At 40.1% G+C, this 20,649-nt stretch overlaps 1 protein-coding gene across 1 annotated transcript in view; it reads right to left on the bottom strand.

Moving 5' to 3' along the window:
• NCAM1 (neural cell adhesion molecule 1) overlaps window positions 1-17,870 on the bottom strand; it is a 449,248-nt gene extending 431,378 nt beyond the window's left edge. The window contains 1 exon segment of the mRNA XM_078156859.1: window positions 17,454-17,870. Within this exon segment, the coding sequence (XP_078012985.1) occupies window positions 17,454-17,505 (52 nt within the window). The 5' untranslated portion in view covers window positions 17,506-17,870.
• Window positions 17,871-20,649: the final 2,779 nt, after the last annotated feature.

Below are 20,649 nucleotides of genomic sequence, written 5' to 3'. Positions count from 1 at the left end.
TTGACTGGACTATTCTAACAGCCTTCTAATTGGTCTCCCTGTCTCAAGGCTCTTCCCACTCCAATCCACATTCAACTCAGCTGCCAAAGTAATTTTTCTAAAGCACAGACTGAACCATCTTCCCCCCCCCTCCTACTCCCATTCAATAAACTCCAGTGGATGGATCCCTATTACCTTTAGTATCAAATAGAAGGTCTTTTGTCATTTAAACCTCTATATAACCTGCCCACTTCCTACTTTTCCAGCCTTCTTACACTTCACATACCCTACAGTCTTACAGTCTTTTTATACCCTATGACAGGAGTGAGAAGCCTACAGCCTCAAGACCACGGATAGCCCTTTCGGTCCTCAGATGCAGCCCTTTGACTGAATCCAAACTTCACGGAACACCCCATCCTGTGATATAGCTACAGTGGCCTCCTTGCCATTCTTCCCCCACAACAATCCATCTCCCCTCTCTGTGACTTTTAACTCACTATCCCACATACCTTGAATGTTCTCCTTCTACATCATCATCTCTGAACAAAACCGAACCCTTCCCTCTCCTGAATTTCCTGTCCTCCTTCAAGATTCAACATAAACTCTAGCTGCTAAAGAGACCTTTCCCAGTTCATCTAACTGCTAGTGCCTTCCCTCAGAAGCAGCTAGGTGACACAGTAGATAGAGTGCTAGGCCTGGGGTTAGGAAAACCTGGGTTCAAATCCAGCCTCAGGCACTTACTAGCTGTGTGACCCTGGGCAAGTCACATTAATCTATCTCAGTTTCTTTAACTGTAAAAATGGGGATGATAATAATAGCACCTACCTCAAGGTTTTTGTGAGGATCGAATTACATAATAAAAAAGCACTTAGCATAGTATGTGGCACACAGTAAGCATTATATAAATGTTAGCTATTTTTATTATTGTATTATATGTATTGTAGAATATATTGTATTATATGTAAAGTGCTTAGTGTACTAAGTGTCTGGCATATAGTAGCTGCTTAATAAATGCTTATTTCCTTCCTTCATTTCCTCCTTCCTTTGAGAATGCCTTCTAATTACTCTGTATAATCTTGTAGGTACCTAATTATTTACATGTCTCCCCCTATGGAATGTGAGATCTTTGAGGCCAAGAACTTTTTGTTTTTCTCTGTCCTTAGTACTTAGGATAGTACTTAGTACTTAGCCTATCAGTAGTCATGTGTTGACTGAAGAAGCATTTATTAAGTACCTATTATGTCCTAAGCACTATGCTAAGGATTAGGGATACAAAGGCAAATGTGAAGAGAAATAAGACAGGCACAACTGATTTGTAGAAAATAAATATAAGGGACCTTTACGGGAGGAGGTTTTGCATGTGTGTATGCGTGTGTGTGTGTGTGTGTGTGTGTGTGTGTGTGTGTGTGTGTGTGGTGTGTAGGGTGAGGAAACAGAAAAATCCTCATGAAGAAGGTGGTGCTTGGGTTGAGCTTTTAAGGAAAATTGGGTCTAAGAAGAAGAGGTGAGGAGGGCATCCTAGGCATCTGGGATGGTTGGGAGATTCCTGTATGTGGAATAGCAAGAACTTGATGGAATCATAAATTTAGAGCTAGAAGAGGCCTTGGAAGCCATGTGATCAAATCCCTTCATTTTATATGAAGGAAACTGAGGCCCAGAGAGGTGACACAGGTAGTAAGAAGAGAGCTGAGATTCAAACTCAAACCTTCTTACTTTAGGCAGTGCCCCCCTTTCACTGTATGGGCTCTACTATGCGCTGTATCAACCCTCACCTACTGAATTCCTACCTATCTTTTTAAAACTCAAACTCAAAAACCATTGCCTTTATAAAGCCTTCCCGGATCTTCTCCAGCTAGTAACCAACTCTCCTAGAAACTCTTAGACTTCATATAGCCCTCTGCACCTCTGCTCTGCATTCATGTATTATCTGTGTTATAATAGTTAATTATGCATATCGCATACCTTCAACTAGATTATAAATTCTATTAGGATGGAAACTGTCTTTTCTAAACATTAAATCTCCCCTAGCGGACAGCCCAGTCGTGATTAATAAAAGTTTGCTGAAGTGAACTTAATTCATAGTAAAAAGTACTATGCAAATATGCATGAATGTTTACTTCCCGAAAGACTTTACAGATAGTCTGCTTCATTTAACTGTGGTCAGCAAATAACCATATCATTACTTGGTTTTCAAATATAACTAAAACTAACAAGAAAAGTAACTTTGTAAAAATGTGTATCTTCTAAAAATAAGGCCAATGCCTGTCTCTGAGTTATAAATAATATATTAAAATTTAGAAACAAAGCCTATTTTTATGGGAAAAAAGATGATTTACCTAAATCTTCAATCTAGTTGCTTAAATCTGCTGGACTGAAAGCTCTTATTTAAATAAGAATGTATAGGGGCCGCTATGAGGTACAGTGGATAGAACACCCGCCCTGAAGTCAGGAGGACCTGGTTCAAATACAGCCTCAGACCAAACACTTGCCACTTAACTAGCTGTGTGACCCTGGGCAAGTCACTTAACCCCAATTGCCTAAATAAATAAATAAATAAGAATGTATAGTATAGAATCACAGAGTACTGGAATATGAAGAGGTCTTAGAAATCATCTAATGCCCAGAGAAACATTCCAAGTTCAACAATCCAGCCAATGGTAGACCTGGGTCTGGAGGGCAAAGGTCTCCAGACCTTTACCCCAGTTTAAATGAAGTAGATTCCAATCAAAACCACCATAAGTCAAGGTAGCACGGTTTAATTAAAAGAATGCATGGGCAATCCATAGCCTCCCAGAGCTTCAGTTTCCCCATTTGCAAAATGGAGAAAATAATACTTTATGCACTTCATATGGATTGTTGTGAGTATCTAATGAGAAAATGTACAATAAGCACATTGTAAAGTGTTATGTCAATGTAGGCTCTTATTAAGGTCAGCTAAAATAAAATTAACTCACTTTAGTCTCATATCTTATCATCGTGCTACATGTTGTCCTTTTAAAGCTTCATTTAGACAGCTCATTTTTCTTTGGTGAAAATTTTAAACTTCTGATGAGTAATGCCAAGAAGAGCAAAAATATATATCTGGGTAAGGAATCTTACCAGTTGTCTCTGACATTTTTCAAGGATGACTTGGGCGTCATTCAACATAAGTAAAAACTACAACGTAACCAAACATTTTGAACAACTTTCTAGTATTTGTATTGTTTGGGCTACTGGATACAAAAATAAATAATTAATATAGGAGAATATTTCAAAATACATGAGTGAAAATGAGTTCTTCAGTTCTGTAGCGATGATAGGATGTGATTCTCACTGCCCAATGTCTCATTATTACGAACAAAGTGGAGAGAAATAAACACACGCTTGCTAGGAGCAGAGCAACTTTTAAGTTGGGACGAACCTATACCTATGTTCTCTCTGAGAGGCATGCGCTTTAGTGTAAGGGCCAGGTACTGCACAACAATGATACTTCATATTTGTACACTTTATAGTTTAAAAAAAAATTGCATCAATCGTCTCATCTGAGCCTCACACTGATAGACTTTGTGAGATACACAGAACAAATACTATCCTACTTTGGAGATGATGGAGGGGAGGCTCAGATAGATTCAAGCATCACATAACCAGGAAGTGGTATACCAGGATGTCTGGCTATTTGTCTGCTACAATTTCAGATGTATCATGATTAAAGCTGGACTCTTTTATAAGTAGATTGCTGAATATACTTGTATGGTCATGTGGTGGGGGAGGAAAAGAAAGGGAGGCGGGATTTGGTCCAGTTATTGTGTTGGGAGTCATCAGCTTCTGCATTTTACTTTTTTTGCTTGACCAAATAGGTAAATGTTGCAGTTTCCACATTTATTAGGAGACAGACTTCTTAAACACTTTGTATAATGGTTTGAAAACTAGAAGTAAAAAGTAGTACAAAAAATCTTTTCTAAAGTAAATAACTATAGCTTAAGAAGTCTAACCAAAATCAGACGTAATAGTTTCTTTTATCTCAAAATACAGCTCTCAATTTCTCCTCTCTGTCTTTCTCTTTGTTGTTGAATTTTTCTCCATCTATTTGTCTTCCTGGTTATGTCTCTTTCCCAGTCTTATTCTCCTGATCTCCTCTTCATTCACATACCATATGCTGCTCCTATTACCTCCAAACCTATAAATAACCCTCTTCTACCCCTCCTTTCCTAAACTTTCACACATAGACCTGCCCACAGCCACACAATCCCTGCTCTCTCCTTGACACTGTCTTCTTCCCTCCTCTAGTTGCTAGAGCTACCACCCTTACTCAGGTGAGGCAAGGGGTCAGTGGGATACTGGCACTCACTTGCTGTCTGCCTGTGCCGAGCATCAGGATCTGGTTGGAATAAGTCAGGAGCAGCTTCAAGCCCTAGGGGAACCTAATCTATGAGGCAGCATGATACAGTGAAAATACAGAGCACCAGACTTAAGAGTCAGAAAGACCTGGTTTCAAATTCTCAGACACCAAGGTGCAGCTAGGTGGTGCAGTGAATAGAGCTCTGGCCTTGGAGTCAGAAGGACCTGAGTTCAAATCCAGCCTCAGACAGTTAACACTTAAGCTGTGTGACCTTGGGCAAGTCACTTAACCCTGATTGCCTCACCAAAAAGCAAAAAAAAAAAATCTCAGACTCTAGCTGTGTGACCCTAGCCAAGTCTTTAACTTCTATGTTTTAGTCCTCTGATCTGTAAAACCAAGGTTTTGGACTCAATGACCTAGACAAGTCTATTCTAGCCCTAAATCTATGCTATGATGATCTTAGTCCCTAAACTCCTGCACAGGCTTGAGGTCTATGTTTTACATTTCACCCCAGCTCTCTTCCTACTATCCTCTCTGTCACAGCTTTTGTACTTACTTCCCCCAACCCCCTCCACTTCATTCCCTGCCAGCCCCCTCCCCCCAGGTCTTCCCCATTCATCAGATCTATATTGTCAATGATGCTATACAATATGGATCACTCAACCAGCTCTCCACTAGTCCCACTCATCAGTACTGTGACTTCCCAATACAAAACACCCCTCCTGGGCTACTATTTTCCTAATATGTATGTGATGTCACTCTTACTATAATACCTCTCCAAGGCAGGGACTGTTGTATTTGCATACAACAAATATATATGCAACAACAAATACAGTGTGGGACACACAGTTAGCACTTAATAAATCCTTATTCATTCATCAGTAAGTGGGAGGTGACTCCTGAACAAGAGCTTTAATAAATGCATTCATTTAACCAATTAATGAGTGCCTCCATAGGGTGTTAGAGAAAAAGGAATACAAAATAAATATAAGACATGGTCCTTACCTTCCAGAAATGTACATTCTATTTCAGACTTAAACAGAAACAATTAAATAGCACGAGGCAACATATGATTAAGTGCCCAAATAAGTGACACGTGCTGCAGAAATTTTAGAAAAGGAAGCCATTCTTAGGTGTTGAAATGGTTGTGGAAGGACTAAGACAGCTTTGATTTGGGACTTAAATGATAAGTAGAACTTAGAGAGTCAAAGGGAAAAGGGAAAGAGGTCATGTCTGAGAGACAGAGGACTGGATTGTCTAGAATGGAGGGACAATTCATATTGGAGATTAAGAGGGAAATTAGATTAAATAGGGTGGGGTTAAGTTATGGAGAACCCAGAATGCCAGGCTGAGGAGACAGAGACTTTATAAGAAACGGGGAAATAGTGGAGGTTTTTCAGACATCAAATTTAAGAATATTAGGGATATGGTGTAGCCTTCTGAGAAGTAAAGTGACTTTCAAAATGAGGATTCAGGAAAAGGACTTTCCCCTCTGCATATGAGACTGTGTAGATGTGGGAAGATTAGAAGTAAGGTCACTGGTAATTTAGCTGGCTAGGAAACTGATTCAGTAAAGTGACCCAGACTGAGCCAGAAAACAGATGGAACTTGCTTTACAGAAGAGATATGTTTCTGAAAACTTACAGAATGGAAATAGTTTAGATTCAGAAGGGAACTTAAAGATAACAGTTTAGAGACCAACAGTAGAGCCAAGGATCCAGGTTTCTTAACTCTGAATCCAGTGCTTTTTTCCCCTATATTACTCATATTCAAAATAGATGTGTCCCACCATAAGAAATTGCCAAGAATGTCATAGGTACAGAAAAGAGAAAGTAAGGGATAATTATTTCTATATACAAAGATAGCCTGCTGTTAAATAGGGTCTATTAAATGAACCAGGTTCCCTTGTGTACTTGACTATAAGGAGAGATGTGAGAGCAACATAGAGGACATTAAAACTAACTTAAAAGCTTAAGTGCCTTGGCCAACTAAGAGACAATCAGAAATGGAGAAAAAATGTGTCAGAAATTTTCAAAGGAGTCACATATGGAGAAATACTTGTTTTCATAAATTTGATTTTCATACCTCAGAAATTATTCTTTTGCATAAAGTAAGGACAGCCATAATCTTCCCTATGTACACCTCTCAGCTTAGCATATACATAAAATTTTGGTAAATCAAAATATAATTTACATGTACTAGTGGAGTTTATTTTTAAAGCTATTTTTAAAAGCTGAAATTCCTTTTGCAAAGTGAATAATCAGCTAGTAAATTTTACTATTTGTAAATCAGAATATTGATATACTGCTTGCAGTTAAGATAAACCCATAATGACTGTGTATATGAATAGAAAGGAGGAATCTTAAAAGTATAATACATGAGTTGAATCTGTAGAACTTGGTGGATGTGAGGGGTAAAAGAGAGAGAAATTTAAAATTTCACACTGCTGAAAAAATGAAAAAGTGAAAGGGGCATTATTTTATAGTGAAATTGAGAATAGTAATTAATGTTAACAACAACTATAATCATAATAATAAAAATGACGTCAGGTCACATAGCTGGTAAATGATAAGAGTTAGGATTCAAATTCAGGACTTTGGACCATCAGGTCAAGTTAACAAAATCATCTTCCTAAAACATAGTTTTGCCCATAACACTCTATGCTTAAAAGCTTTAATTAGCTCCCAACTGCTTCTAAAATAAGGCACAGACTCTTCTACCTGACATTTATAAATTTCTACTGGCTTCAACCCATTTTTCCAGCCTTACTTTGTATTGTTCCATCTCATTCACTCACTTTTGCTCCAGACAAGCCAAGGCTATTCCCTGAGCTAGGCACTCTGCCTGCCACCTCTCAGAGCTTCACACACAGCTCTCCCCTTTCCATAGAACACCCTTCCACCTCATTTTTGCTTCTCAGAATCCATATCTTCCTTCAAGATTGAACAAAAGGTCTGTTTCCTCCAGAAAACCTTCTATTATCCTCTCAACTGTTAATCCTCTTCTTCCCAAATACTTTGTATTTTCCTATCTGTGTATATATTGCTTCCTTCCTCTTAGGATTAACCGCTTTGAGGGGAGGCAATGTCTAATCTTTACCTTGTTACCTTCACTTCCTGACGTCTAATAGGTACTTAGTTTATGTTTCTTGAATTGAATTGTCCTGTTCTCTATCTCTAGCCATACAATTCTTGTCCCTTCTTTAACACTGTTTTCTCCTTCTTACTCCCAACTACCTGAGAGGTTAAGTTTGATGCAGTCATTTACCTGCTGGTAATGTACTTTTTGTACTAAATCAGGAGCAGATTAATGCCCTGGGGAACTTAACCCTCTCTGATTTGGAACTCCTCCTAGTCCTAGTGTCCTGCACTAGATTGATTGGTGAATGTCATACAGCCTACCACATCTAGTTGATTACAGCCATGCTTTACATAATCCCCAGAGACCTTCTTGCCATCTACCTCCCACCTCCACACTGTAACCCTAATAAACTCAAGATTGCCGCTGCAGTATAGATGATAAGTCAAGAAACACACATACCCAGGCAAACACTCAAAACTATGAACGGTAGACATCAGGCACAAAAGGAGTTCAGGAGAGGTTACTATGAAATAGAGGTCTTTGAAAAGGGAGGTAAGATTTGATCTGGGATTTAAAAGTGTAGGCTTTATATAAATACTGAGGATGAGAGAGAGACTGGCAGGAAGGGAACACTTAGATAGCTTTTTTGGAGATGATGAATAGATTTTCTTCTTAGTGTCTTTTGAAGGCTCAATCCAGCCAGTCAGAGGGATGAAGAGAACAGTTATAACATATTTATATAACATTTTGCTTAATATATAGTTATCATATTTGAATCTCACAATGACCCTATGGGGTAGATACCACAGTTTTTGTTATCCCCATTTTAAAAAGCTAAACTGAGATCAGAGTGGTTAACAGCATGCCTACAGTCATATGTCAGAATGTTATAGAAGGGAATCTTCTGGACTCCAAGTCTAGCACCTTATCCATTATACCACCCTGTCTGTCCAAAGAAGCCAAGAGAACTTGACAATACCAAAGCCAAAGTTACCAAAGAATATTAAGGAGATCAATGCTATATCACAGTGGGTTAAAATGGTTGAAAGTTCAAGGAGAACACAAAAGCTATTGGGTTTGTCCCAGAGGACAGCATTGTTGATTTTGAAGAGTCATGTCAACGGAGTGCTCATCATTAAATCAGGTGAGAAAAATAAATGAGACATTAGATAATAAGAAAGTGAAGGCAATATTTGTAAACTAATCATTCAGGTATTTGGACAAAAAGGAACGTGGTAACTAAAATCTCTGCGAACACTTTTAAAACGGCAGGGGGAGGGCAAAGGAAATATCTTGAGGGCTGAGGACTAATAACTATGTCGTTGGTTTGAAAATAAGTAAATTATCTATCATTCTTTAATTATGAAAACAGTATCCATTTTGATTTCTGAGGCTCACAGTAGGGAGATATGGTATTACTCCTGGATTCTTACTACTGATTAGGCCAAGACCTAGGTTTTCCATTTAGTTTTTAAACTATAATATTATATGACCAACATCATTACTGCACTGCACGAAGCTGGGAACACCAATGCTGATTGTTCAGATGTTTCACCAAATAATAGTGTAAAGGATTGTAAAAATAGTGTAAAGTAGTATAAAAAATAGGCACAGTAAAGTGGAGAGTTAAGGTTATTTAGATGAATAATGATTTAAAATCTTACTATTAAAGAAAATTCTCTTTTTCAAAAAATCCTGACTCATGCAGTTTTTTCTTTTGCTACTCTGAATTTACCTAGTTTGGTGGAATTAAGGATAATTTATTCAACTACCCAATTTGCTGGAATAGATACAGCCAAAGTAATTTTTTTTGAATAAGACTTATATATGACTTCTTTATTGACATAGAGATTAAGCACTGGTCAAAATCAATTATATAAAACCAGAAAATAATGCAAAAATAGACTTAAAAAATGTCAGAGAGTTCATACATTTTATTATTAATGACTACAATTTAATCTCACAATAATACAGTTTTTTTACAGTTTACTAAGCACTTTATACACACAATGCTGTGAAATAGATTTCACTTATATAAGAACATACAGATTCAACATCACTTTTGGCTTATAAAATTCTAACAAGCTCAGTCTTTTGATTTCCCAGTTCATGACTGCTTTAAACCTGCAAATGAGAAGGTGAGGAGAATGGCTGAAAACATTACTGAATCAACAGAACATAAATGAATATACAGGCTTATTCGACTTAACATCATTGCATAAGAAAGTTGTTAATACACTATAAGTTGCGGAACATGATGTGCCTACTATATATATGTACACATATATACATATACAGGTATATGTGTGCATATACATATATGTGTGTGTGTGTGTCTCTCTCTATATATTTATATGTATATATGTTGCAGTGCAAATACTGAACTGCACTGATAGAGGGAGTTTTTCATAAAATACATCAGTAACCAAACCCAAAATCTGAAGTCTGTGGCTAGCTTCTGGACTTCCTTCTAAACAGTCTAAGGCTCTGGAATAACTTGGTTTAGCCCTTGTTCCAAGCTTATGTCTTTGTTCTTCCCTTGAGTTCTTAAATACCTCAGAGATATGGTTAAGAAAAAAAACAGTCCTAATGCCTTTATCAGTGGCAACCCTATTCACTAACAAAAAAACCATCAAGTCAATTGCCACTAGATTGCTTCTGGAACTTTTATGAAAAAGAAAACTGGAACATCTTCCCAATTGCATTCTCCTTCATTGCTTTGCTCCCACTTGGCCTAATCCAAGTAGATCTTACATGTTGGGTGTGTCATCTTTGCCAGATTTGTGGTCATGGAGCTCTCTCTGCTTACAGCTTTTAGCTTCATCTAGAGTCCAAAGATGTCTCTACCATCTCTCCTTTAACTTAGAGTTAATTTTGAGAATTAAGTCTTTCACAATATGTATCAGGAAAAACCTTCAGTGGATTCTCTCCCCATAATGAGGTAGACCTGTTGGATCCCAGAGCCCTGGTAGTGAGCAATTTTTCTCTACAAAAAGGAGAGTTCCTTAGTACCAGAGGTTACCTAATGAACTGCTAGGTAGAAGCTTCCTCTTTCTCCATCTGATAAGGGCAAAGTCTCTATTCAATCTTCTATCTGAGTTATGTTAGAAAGTTCTTATAACTCCTGTTGAATTTTCTTGTTTAATTGGGATTCCTAGACCCTAAATTCATCTTAAAGGGGGCTCTGCCAAATAAGCCCCATGGTTTATGTAGGTCTCAGGCCCCAAAGTTGTTTTCAGCCCCCAAATTCCTTAGTCTGTCATGCAAATTTAAGGGAAAGAGGAAGACAAAGAACAAATCACCCATGGAAAAATTCTTGGTTAAAATATACCTTAATCTTTTGTTCAAAATTCCAGCCTTATTTATGTACATGTGGCCCCGTAATAAACTTCCCAAAATTTGAACGCCCTACAATAATGAGTCTTTTTTTATAATGATGCTTTCAGCTAAAGTATGGAAGAGTATTTTAAGTGTGGTATAATAGCAGAGGCCTAATTCTGAAACCAGAAAGATCTGTATTCAAATCCAGCCTCTGACACAGTAGCTGTTTGACCATAGGCAAGTAACTTAGTCTTTCAGCATCCCAGGTAACTCACTAAGACTACAAGTTATTGGTAAATTGCAAATCCACATCAGTGCATTGAGTTTTTACACTTGGGAGTCCCCTTTAGTTGTCACAGGTTCAAGAATTATTGATCTCTACCTACTCCTTTTTTTTTTAATACTGTGAGCTCCTTTGCCATTGGTCAATGTTATCTTTAACATTTAACCCAATTCATACAGTAGGTGCTAGATAAATGTTTATTGAATCGAACTAGACGTACTTAATTTCATAACTTATCCCACACCCTAAATCACAAAGCAAATACTCAGTAAATGGTTCTGTTAAACTACTTGGGAGGTATCTCTTGAAAACAATTCCAGTATCATTTTCAGTGGACTCCAACTGTCCTACCTAAGGCAGTGGTGTTTTCCCCCTCACTTGAGATCTTCAAAGGAAAACTGAACAATTGTTAGGGATGCTATAGACTCTTGAGGAAATTCTTGGTCAGGTATGCTTTGGACTAGATTTTTTTTCTGAGCTTATTTACAACTCTTTAATTCTACGACCTTTCGTATTTTATCTTTCTCTCTCCTTGCATCCAACAAAGAGACAGATACTTTAATAAATGTTTGTTGAATGGATTAACAAAAATGAATTTAGGCAAAACAGTCAAAGGGGTAGGATGGGGTTGGCTTTCAGGAAAATGGGTAAAAAAGAGAAAACAAAACCAAATGCTGCAAAGGACAAACAACCATAGTTCAAACACAATCATTAAGCATGTGCCCTGTGAAACTGACTAATAGTTATTTTAGTCACACCAAAATACAAGGAAAGCACTCACCTTTAGCAAGGAATAACCTAGTACAAAAGGACAACATTCACATGGGTTGCCATGTGTACGTAATGCACAAAGAAAAATAATATGTAACATTTTTCCATCTGAAAATCTATTTTCAAAAATAGGTAATTGCTTTCTAGAGCCATGTATGGACAATCAAAAACATCAGATGAGGAAATCATTCATCTGTTCATTTTAACCATTTTAAGAACTTAATCTGAACTAATCAATTGTTATTATAGCTGGAAAAAAAAATGCCACACTGTATCAACTTGGCTTGAAAAACATTTGATTCAGTGGCTGCATGTAGACATAGACTAAGACAGTTTATAAGTATAATGTATTGAACTGCCTGAAAGCCCGCCATTTGGCTCTCAGACTAACATCAAAAGGCGATACTCTTAATGAGCATCTGCAGCTGAGAGGCAGCATTTCAACATCATGAACTGAAAGGCCATAATGGCACTACTGCCAAACTCAAATAATTTACATCCCTTTACATCAGCAATGGTTTTAAGGTTTGGCATTGAGAGTTCCTAAACAAAAGGGACTAGAGCTAGCACAAATCTGACCTTCAAAAGTGTTTCTGTGATTTTCCTGTCCAACAGTAGGCAATGTGTCTAAACTGTATTTTTTAATCACAGCTTCATTACTTGGTTCTTTTAATATCCAGAAGTCCATACCACACATTATTCTTCAGGGAGGTATATGGCAAACTATAGTCCCCTTTCTACATCTCATTTTCTTACAAGGCTGCTCTCAGACTTGTTGAATATTTTAAAAGAGCTATCAAACTGTCTCATACCAAAATTCACTCAGAAATTCCTGCCTTTTAAGAAAAGCAATCTTAGTCTTCGTTATTCAAATTCAGATCGCCATCATAACCCACAATGGAGACAACTGATACAGCTTTTCAGTTTTGCTTAACTTGGAAACACTTTATTAGCAATAATAAAAGTCTTTCAACAATCTGTTCCAAGGAATAGCACAGATAGGCTCTTCTTTACAAAGTAGCAGGCATTTCTTAAGTCTATAAATTGGTTAGATCACTCAACTGAAAAACTGTCAGCTATAAAATTCACACTAAAACTTTTTTTTTCTTGAAAACATATAACAGTTGTGTACTCAATGACTGAAAGGTACAGGAAAGCCTTTTAAAAAATGCATTTGTGTCTTGCTAGCTTTTCCCTATAGACTGATTATAGCAGGTGAAATACTTCCTCCTTCCTCCGTTTCAATTGGCTCTCTTTTTCAATAATTCACTCACCAGAAAGTTCAGACCTTTTAAAAATAAGGAATTCTAAAAATTAATCTTTTATTTTATACTAAGGCACAAAGGCCTATCCAAAAAAGTACATATAGATACATATCTATACATACACATGTACATGGGTATGTGTGTGCATATATATCTATATCTATCTATATAGATAGATAGATATAGATATCTGTGCACACACATATATATACTATCACATATACATATAAGCAGTTATACTTTAATACTCAACACATATGGGAAATGTATTGAGTTAATATTAAATTAAATGTTTCTTTTCTTTTCAAAAAAATCAAGTAGCTATGTCAGGAATCTCAAAGTTCAAATATCAAGTAATTTAAGTTTCCAAAATGTTCACTATAATTTAATAAGGTTTTCAGTAAGAAAAGGAGAGAAACCATCTGTCTTGTCCATACTAGCCTGAGTTACAAAAAAAAGTTATTTTAATTTGAAGGGAATATCATACATTAATTTTAGAGCCAAACTAAACCAACTTTACAATGTCTAATTCATTTGGTCCCTGATACGTCTAAGTGCTCATCTGATTTATTTTATATATTTATACACACAAACCTTTCCGAGTTCAATAAACATTTTGATGTGGCAATAATCTCTAGGAAGGAAACTTGCTACCAATCTTTGCCAGTCAATGTAGAACCTTAGCCTGTTGCAAGCAGACATTGGGATAAACTCCTGCCATTGGACATTTGAGTACTTAGCTCTTAGTTTGAGTTCTTAACATGCTGTTTGTTTTTTGTTTTTCTTTGTTTTTTTTGTTTGTTTGTTTTTTCCTATCCAATGATTGTATGACAATCATAGAGGATTCCTGGACAAAGAAATCTGAAAAAAGGCCAATGAGTTCCATTAATATTCCCATTACCAAAAAAAAAAAAAGTTAAAATAATTTGGATGTAAAGTTCAAAATACTGAGGAAGTTTTAGGCTAGTACGAAACTTATGCAAATTTTCAGAGCCTGCTATATAAGCAGATATGGTGAGCCAGTTTCTGGACTATATTTTTTCTTTCCATATTTTGATATATTTTATTTTGTTATATTTGGAATATAGCACTGTATTATAGCATCTATTTTGAAAATACCATTAGTATTTTAAATATTGTTATTAAGACTTCTTTTAAGTATGGGGATGTACAGGGTTTACAGCATTCCTAAGAGTAATTTTCTCAAAATCAGGGCCAACAATTTTTATAAAGGCTTTATATTCAATTCTATAATGAAAACCAACAAGAAAAATGATTCACAACAAAAATTTGCTGAAATGACTATTATGTCGTATACACTTTGTAAGTTAGGTATAACTAGATGTGTAACTATTTGTAAAAGATAGTAAGGGGACTGCTTTCCAACCACCGCTATGTTCCTATAACAAAACCTCCTGTGTTTTCCAGATTCACATTAAAATGAACAGCTAGTACTCACAGCAGAGTATTGCATAATTATAGGTGAACATACGATCCACTGGTCCAGATCACTTAATTAAGCAAAGGCATTTTTAAACTACAAAATTCGGAATCCCAGCTAGAACATTAATCCAAATTCCAGAGAAAACTGATAAACCTTTCATTTTTATCTTAAACAAGTACACCTAAAATGAACATGGTATTGTGGCTGAGTTTGTGTATCTAATAAAAGTCAACGACTTAATTTTCATGTATATATAGAATATATTTTCCAAAACCTAGGAGTTACGTGTGGCTCAGCATGTACACAATGACAGAAAAATCAATAGACTTTGATTCTGTTCTGTCAATTTCATCAAAGTCCCCTTGACTTTTTAAGTCTTGTGTATTCCTTTTGAGAACTTGATCAGTAAAACCTGGGGTTAAACCTCTTTTGTTAAGCAACCTGCCAGGTAGGCACTTCCATGCTCGACGCTCTTCTGTCTACCGGCGAGCTAGAGCTACTTCTCCAGAACAGCGAGCGACGCTTCTCTCAGCCCGCACGACAGCTGCAAGCACGGGTGAGGGAAGAGACGGCTGCAAGCACGGGTTAGAGGGGAGGTGCCTCCCCCAGGGTCAGTAAAGGTCGCGCCCCGGTGACTCCCGGGCGGCGCACCCCTCACCAGGCTCCCTCCAGGCTGGCGCTACGCCTATCCTGACGGGGTGGGGAGCATCCACGCTCTGTCGAACTATGCCCAGGGGGACGTCCCGGCTCTCGCTACGTCGCCCAGCGCAGCCCGTGGCCAAGTCACAGCGACCCCGCTTGCCCCGCACTCGAAGTGATACAGCTGGATAAGCCCTGCAACGCCTTCCTCGCAAGATCACCTCGCTGTGGGGCCAGGGAGGTGGCCCCGGCTCGTGACACGCCCACTGCCTCCGCCAGCCACCCCCCACTCCCCACCCCGAGCTGCGGTCCCCGCGGACCCGAGCCTCTAGCCCATCGCGGCGGCGGCGGCCGGCGGTCCGAGCGCGATGGTGCGCACGCGCGGCTCGGCGGCTTGGGAGGGCGGGGGCTCGGAGCCAGCTCCCCTCAGCCCCAGCCTCGTCCTCGTCCAGGTCCCGGGGCCGGCGGGGGATGGAGGGGGTGGGGGTGCGCCCGGGCCAAAGTGGAGCGGCAGCCGGGGCACGGAGAGAGTCGGGCGGGGGATTCGTGGGATAACGACCTAGTCTCCATTTTATTTTCTCCTAAGTTGACAGAGTGAGGAAGGAAGGGGGTGTGGGGGGGTTCGCCTGCAGGGCGGGGTTTCTTCTCCAGACCGTTAGGCTCGAGAATCGGGCGACAACCGTGGCAGCTCCCCGCCGCCGCCGCCACCCGCGCCGCAATAAAAATCCTCTCGTTGCTTCCCGCCCAGCCAGCTTCTTTCTGATTGGTCGCTAGGGGAGAGTGGCCGGGGGGTGGGGGGTGGGGTTCGCGGGGGATATGGGGGGGGGGAGGCGTGCCTTGGCTCTCGCTTACCCTGGGGAAGGGGCTCGTGTTGGATCTTCCCCCAGACCGGGCTCCTCCCTTTGCACTCGGGTAGCATTTCCACCCCTGCTCTGAAAGCCCCCCGAAAGCAGATCTAACCGCAGCAACTGAGCCGACAGGAGCGCCTCTGCTTTTTGCCCTGGCCTCCTTCAGCTTCCCTACCCCACCCACCCCCTGAAACTTGCAGCAGCCCTTTCTGCAGGCAGCCCCGCGTTCTCCACGACCACCCCCTCCACCCCGATCTTCTGTCAACAAACGCGCGGGGAGGGGGAGTACTGGGTGGGTGGGGGGGAACCCAAAGCTTCCTCCAAGGAGACTGGGTTGGAAATAAACCAAAATGAACCTCCCACCTCCACTCCGCCAGGACTCACTCGGCGGCACGTTAACACACATGTAACATCACTTCGGTCTTCTTGCTCCTTCTCTATTGTTTCCACTTTGTAATGATGGGGAACCTCGCCCAAAGCAAAGAAGATAGGGGGCGAGGTGTTCCATACGAATACCTGCAATTATTTTCTCTTGCACCAAACAATATTAACATCAACGTGCAGAGAAGGGGGAAAAACAGACCTGGCAGCCCCCAGCTCACGCCCTCTTTGCCCTCCGCCCCTCTCTGCACTTCCTCCTGTCAAATCACAGCGCCTATATCATTCCATCCCTTTTGGTTTTCAGGGCACCGCGAGCAGGATTTCCAACTAACCAGCAATTTGGCAAATGAAAAACTCACGTCATACCGATGGGGGGGGGGGGAGAGAAATACAACATCCACACAACCCCTCTTTTCTTCTCATTTAGCTCCAATTTTGCAAACCGTTATTCTGACCATTGGGGGAAGGGAGGAACAAGAAAGCAAGAGGGTTCACTTTATTAGATATGAGGAAAATCATAGAAATGGGGGAAAGTGGTGGAGAAAAGGTCCCCAAGGCCTCATTGTTCGCTCTTCAAGAAGCTGGTGCTGATGGTTTAGATCCGTCCGATCATCTGGGAAAGGCTGTGCTTTCCCCGGTTCATGTATGTTCGGCACCACCCCAAGCCCAGCGCTCCCCTCTCGCCAGTTCTCACAAGCCCCCTCCACCGAACCCTCTGCCTTCGCGGAGAAGGAAGGAAAGAGAGAGAAAGGGGGAGGGGGTGTAAATGCACAAGTGTAGCCCTCTGCCCATCACCACCAGTAGCCGAGCAAGGCTTCCCAGGAACCGTCAGCCCTGCTCCGACTGCAGCCGAGTACAACAAAGTGAAGACTGCAAAGGGAGGGGAAGCCCGGCTTTCACTACGTGGGGAGACAGCTCATCAATGGAAAACCCATCTGTATCCCAGAAGGGTGGGAAGGGAGGACGACAAGGCTCTTTTTGTATTTTTTGGGGGCGAAGGGGGCTTTTATTTAATTTCAAGCTTTAGCATTGAGCGCAAAACCGCCTAAAATAATAGTTTTCGCGGGAGGAAGGAATGGGGGAAAGGAAGCAACTAGCAAATCAGATTTAAAAAAAGATGTACCTGCAGTTCCCAGGAAAAACAAAGTCCAGATGAGATCCTTAGTTTGCAGCATTGTAATCTGCTGGTTGGGAAGGATGTTCTTGCAAAGGTAATTTTTTTGTGTTCCCCCCTTGCAATGAGTCTGGACGGCGACAGAGCAGAAGTCCTACAGGCAGACAATTGCCAGTCTTGGTATTATTATTTTTGCAGAATTGTTTCCTGCCAGCCGCTGCCGAGCTGCGTTCACGCGCTGATCAGAGAATGAGTGACAGTCCTAGCCGTAGCACACTCGGAACTCAGGGATCCTTGCGCTTCCCCGGTTTTGCTTTGATGGAAATGAGGATGGGAAAGAGGGGCGGGGGGCGGTGGGTGAGAACCTCACTGTGTCCTTCCACCACACCAGCTACAAATAGTGCCGAACATCAAGGAGGTAAGAGAGACAGGAGAGGCAGATGCAGCCGACTGCAAAACACGGCCTGGATTTTCCAGAAGAGTTGGAATCTTTCACACGCTGTCTCCAGTGCAGTGCTGGGATTTCTCCTTTTTCACACTTCTCCCCCGCCCTCCTTCACTATGTCTCCGCTGCCTATCCCTCTTTACCGGTGGGTTTGGTTACTTTAATAAACTAAAAGCGATGTGACATTGTAAGAAAGGCACCACAGAGGACTAATAATACCTCTCATTTGTATAGAGATTCAGTTTCAAAGCACTTTTCACATACATTAGGTCATTTGATCCTCACCATACGAGAGGCACCCTGAAGCAGAACTCACCCCCACCCCAGCCAAAAAAAAGTGCAGGAATGAGGATTCCTGTGTTTTGTCGTTGTTTAGTTTTGTCTTTTCATGAATGTGAAGTTGGTTCTCCCACAGAGAAGTAATACTACAGCAAGCAAACAGATCTCAGGGGATGAAGGTGGGAAGCATTTAAGTAGATGAAAAAGCAGATGTTTAGCAAGACTTTCGGGGAATCACTGGAAGAAAATAGGGATTTTTTTTGTATGTAAATGCTTAAGACTATGATCTCTAGTTATTAAGAAACCAAGCATTGTTTTTCAAAGGAAAAATCTTGTTTTACAGCAGGTTCATATGGTGACCAAGAAGATCAAATATGTTTTCAGATTAGACACTCAAAATATTTGAGGAAAATAACTTGGAAAATATATGGAATTCCAGTCACTGAGATATTAGCTTAGCTCTTCTAGCTGTCTCAGAAAAGAAGTATGGGGAGAATAACTATTTCTGGGAGTTAGAGCATAATGAAGCCTTGTCCCCACAGGATTTTACAGCACAAATATTTGGAGGAAACAATTCTAAGATATTTCAGATGTTACACTAAGATGTTCAAGGAGGTTGACAGTCAAACCATTCTTCCTGTAAAGAGGCTTGCGATGTTTGGCAACACAGAAAACACAATTCTCTTTCTTTAAAGGTTACAACTACCGTGTATGCTCTCTTTCCTCCTTCAGAATAGGCCCTGTACTAAGGAATCCAATTTCTAGTCATGTAATAGACTAACAAGATCAATTTTATGCAATTCAACAAACATTTATTAAGCCCCTACTCTGTGCAAAGCACTGCTGGGGAGACAAAAAGCAAAGGAAAATAGTCCTTGCCCTTGAAGAGCTTATATTCTTTGATATAGATTTTATACTACTAGGTCCCTATTATTTAGAATCTGTTTTCTCTTCTGTTCTCAAGAAAACAAAGGGATAACCTTTTGGACAGGCAGAGGATCCCTGACCTATCTGGACAATCTACAAAGAACTCTCTACCCACATTGAACCAACACATAGCACAGAACACTGGGTATGGAGTCAAAAGACCCTGTTTGGAATCCTGCTTCTGATACTTATTTTTCTATGGAGCCTGGGCAAATCTTTTCTCTTTTCTTGCCTTCAGTATCCTTATTACTGTAAGAGAAGTCAGAGAAAGAGATAAGGCTGTAATGTATCATATGGGGAAATGTTATAGTGTTTCTAAGACTCCTATAACCTTCAAAGTAGCAAGTATTTGTGTAAAATTCTGTAACTAACATGAAGTTGATGTGCTGCACGGAAGAGGGGCTCTTCTGGTGAGATTAAAAGTTTCCTTACCATATTGTCTGTCAATCCCTTGTCTATTTTGAAGAAGTAAAACCCTGGGGAGATATAACTCAGCTAGGGGTATTGTATGTCCTAAAACTGGTTTCTGACCATTTAGGTGATAGCTGAACTGAGAGACTCGGGCTAGGGCAGGTCAGTTCAGAAAAGAACAGGGGTGTGCTGGAACCAGCTCTAACAGGCTAACAGTGAGAGTTCATTGTTAAATTTTCAATGCAAAGACACCTCAGAAATCAGTCTTCTACTAATAGAGGTTCGGTTTATTGTTCTATTGATTGTCTAGATTTAAGAAAGTATTAATTCAGATTAAAGTTAAAAGTGTATGTGCATACATCCCTCCTTCCATCCCCCATAGACTAGTTGTTAAACATTTGTCACCATACTCCTGTATTGTTCTGCAAACATTGCTTCAGCTCGTCAGGAGTTTCGGTACTCCCTGGTGCAGCCTGGTTGAGGAAAAGAAAGCTTCATACAACTCTCATCATCATAACTAGCATTTATATAGCACCTACTATGTGCCAGGCACTTGCTAAATGCTTTTTTATTATCTCATTTCATCTCATTTGGTTGAGAGAAACCTATAGAGTGCTTCAGAGGTATTGACTCAGAATGCTAATTGAGGATAGCTAGGCTTTTGACTGAAAGAGCTGAAGCAAGATCTATTCAGAACTATTCACTAAGAATGCTGGCAGAGAAGTGCTCTGCTAGGGAAAGAATTCCTGAACACAACACCTACAGTAGATGAAAGACTGAATTGTAAGTGGCTGTGAAGATAACACTGCATCTGAGGACTACAGATAAGACACATAAAGGGGCTAAAGGAGCAGGCTGATAGAAGGAATTGAAATAAGCATAGCCTTACCTCTGCAGCAGAAGAGAGGCTTATTAACCACAGCACACCCTTCTCTTCTCTTCCCACCCTCCTACCAGTGATGAAGGTTGGTAAAAGAATTGGTGAAAGGGCTGCAAATGCAGAATCCCTATTGGATTAGGTGACTCTGAAAATTATAAAAAAATAATGACTAGCTGGAACGGAGATCAGCAGTGCCTGGCATGGAAGCAAAAGAGAGCATCACCTGGCAGAGAACACCAGAGACTAATGTGTGCTAGGGAATA

This window comes from Phascolarctos cinereus, unplaced genomic scaffold, assembly GCF_003287225.1.
Source record: "Phascolarctos cinereus isolate Bilbo 61053 unplaced genomic scaffold, phaCin_HiC Scaffold_726;HRSCAF=1367, whole genome shotgun sequence".
Taxonomy (NCBI): domain Eukaryota; kingdom Metazoa; phylum Chordata; class Mammalia; order Diprotodontia; family Phascolarctidae; genus Phascolarctos; species Phascolarctos cinereus.
This window is presented reverse-complemented; position numbering and strand designations above follow the sequence as displayed.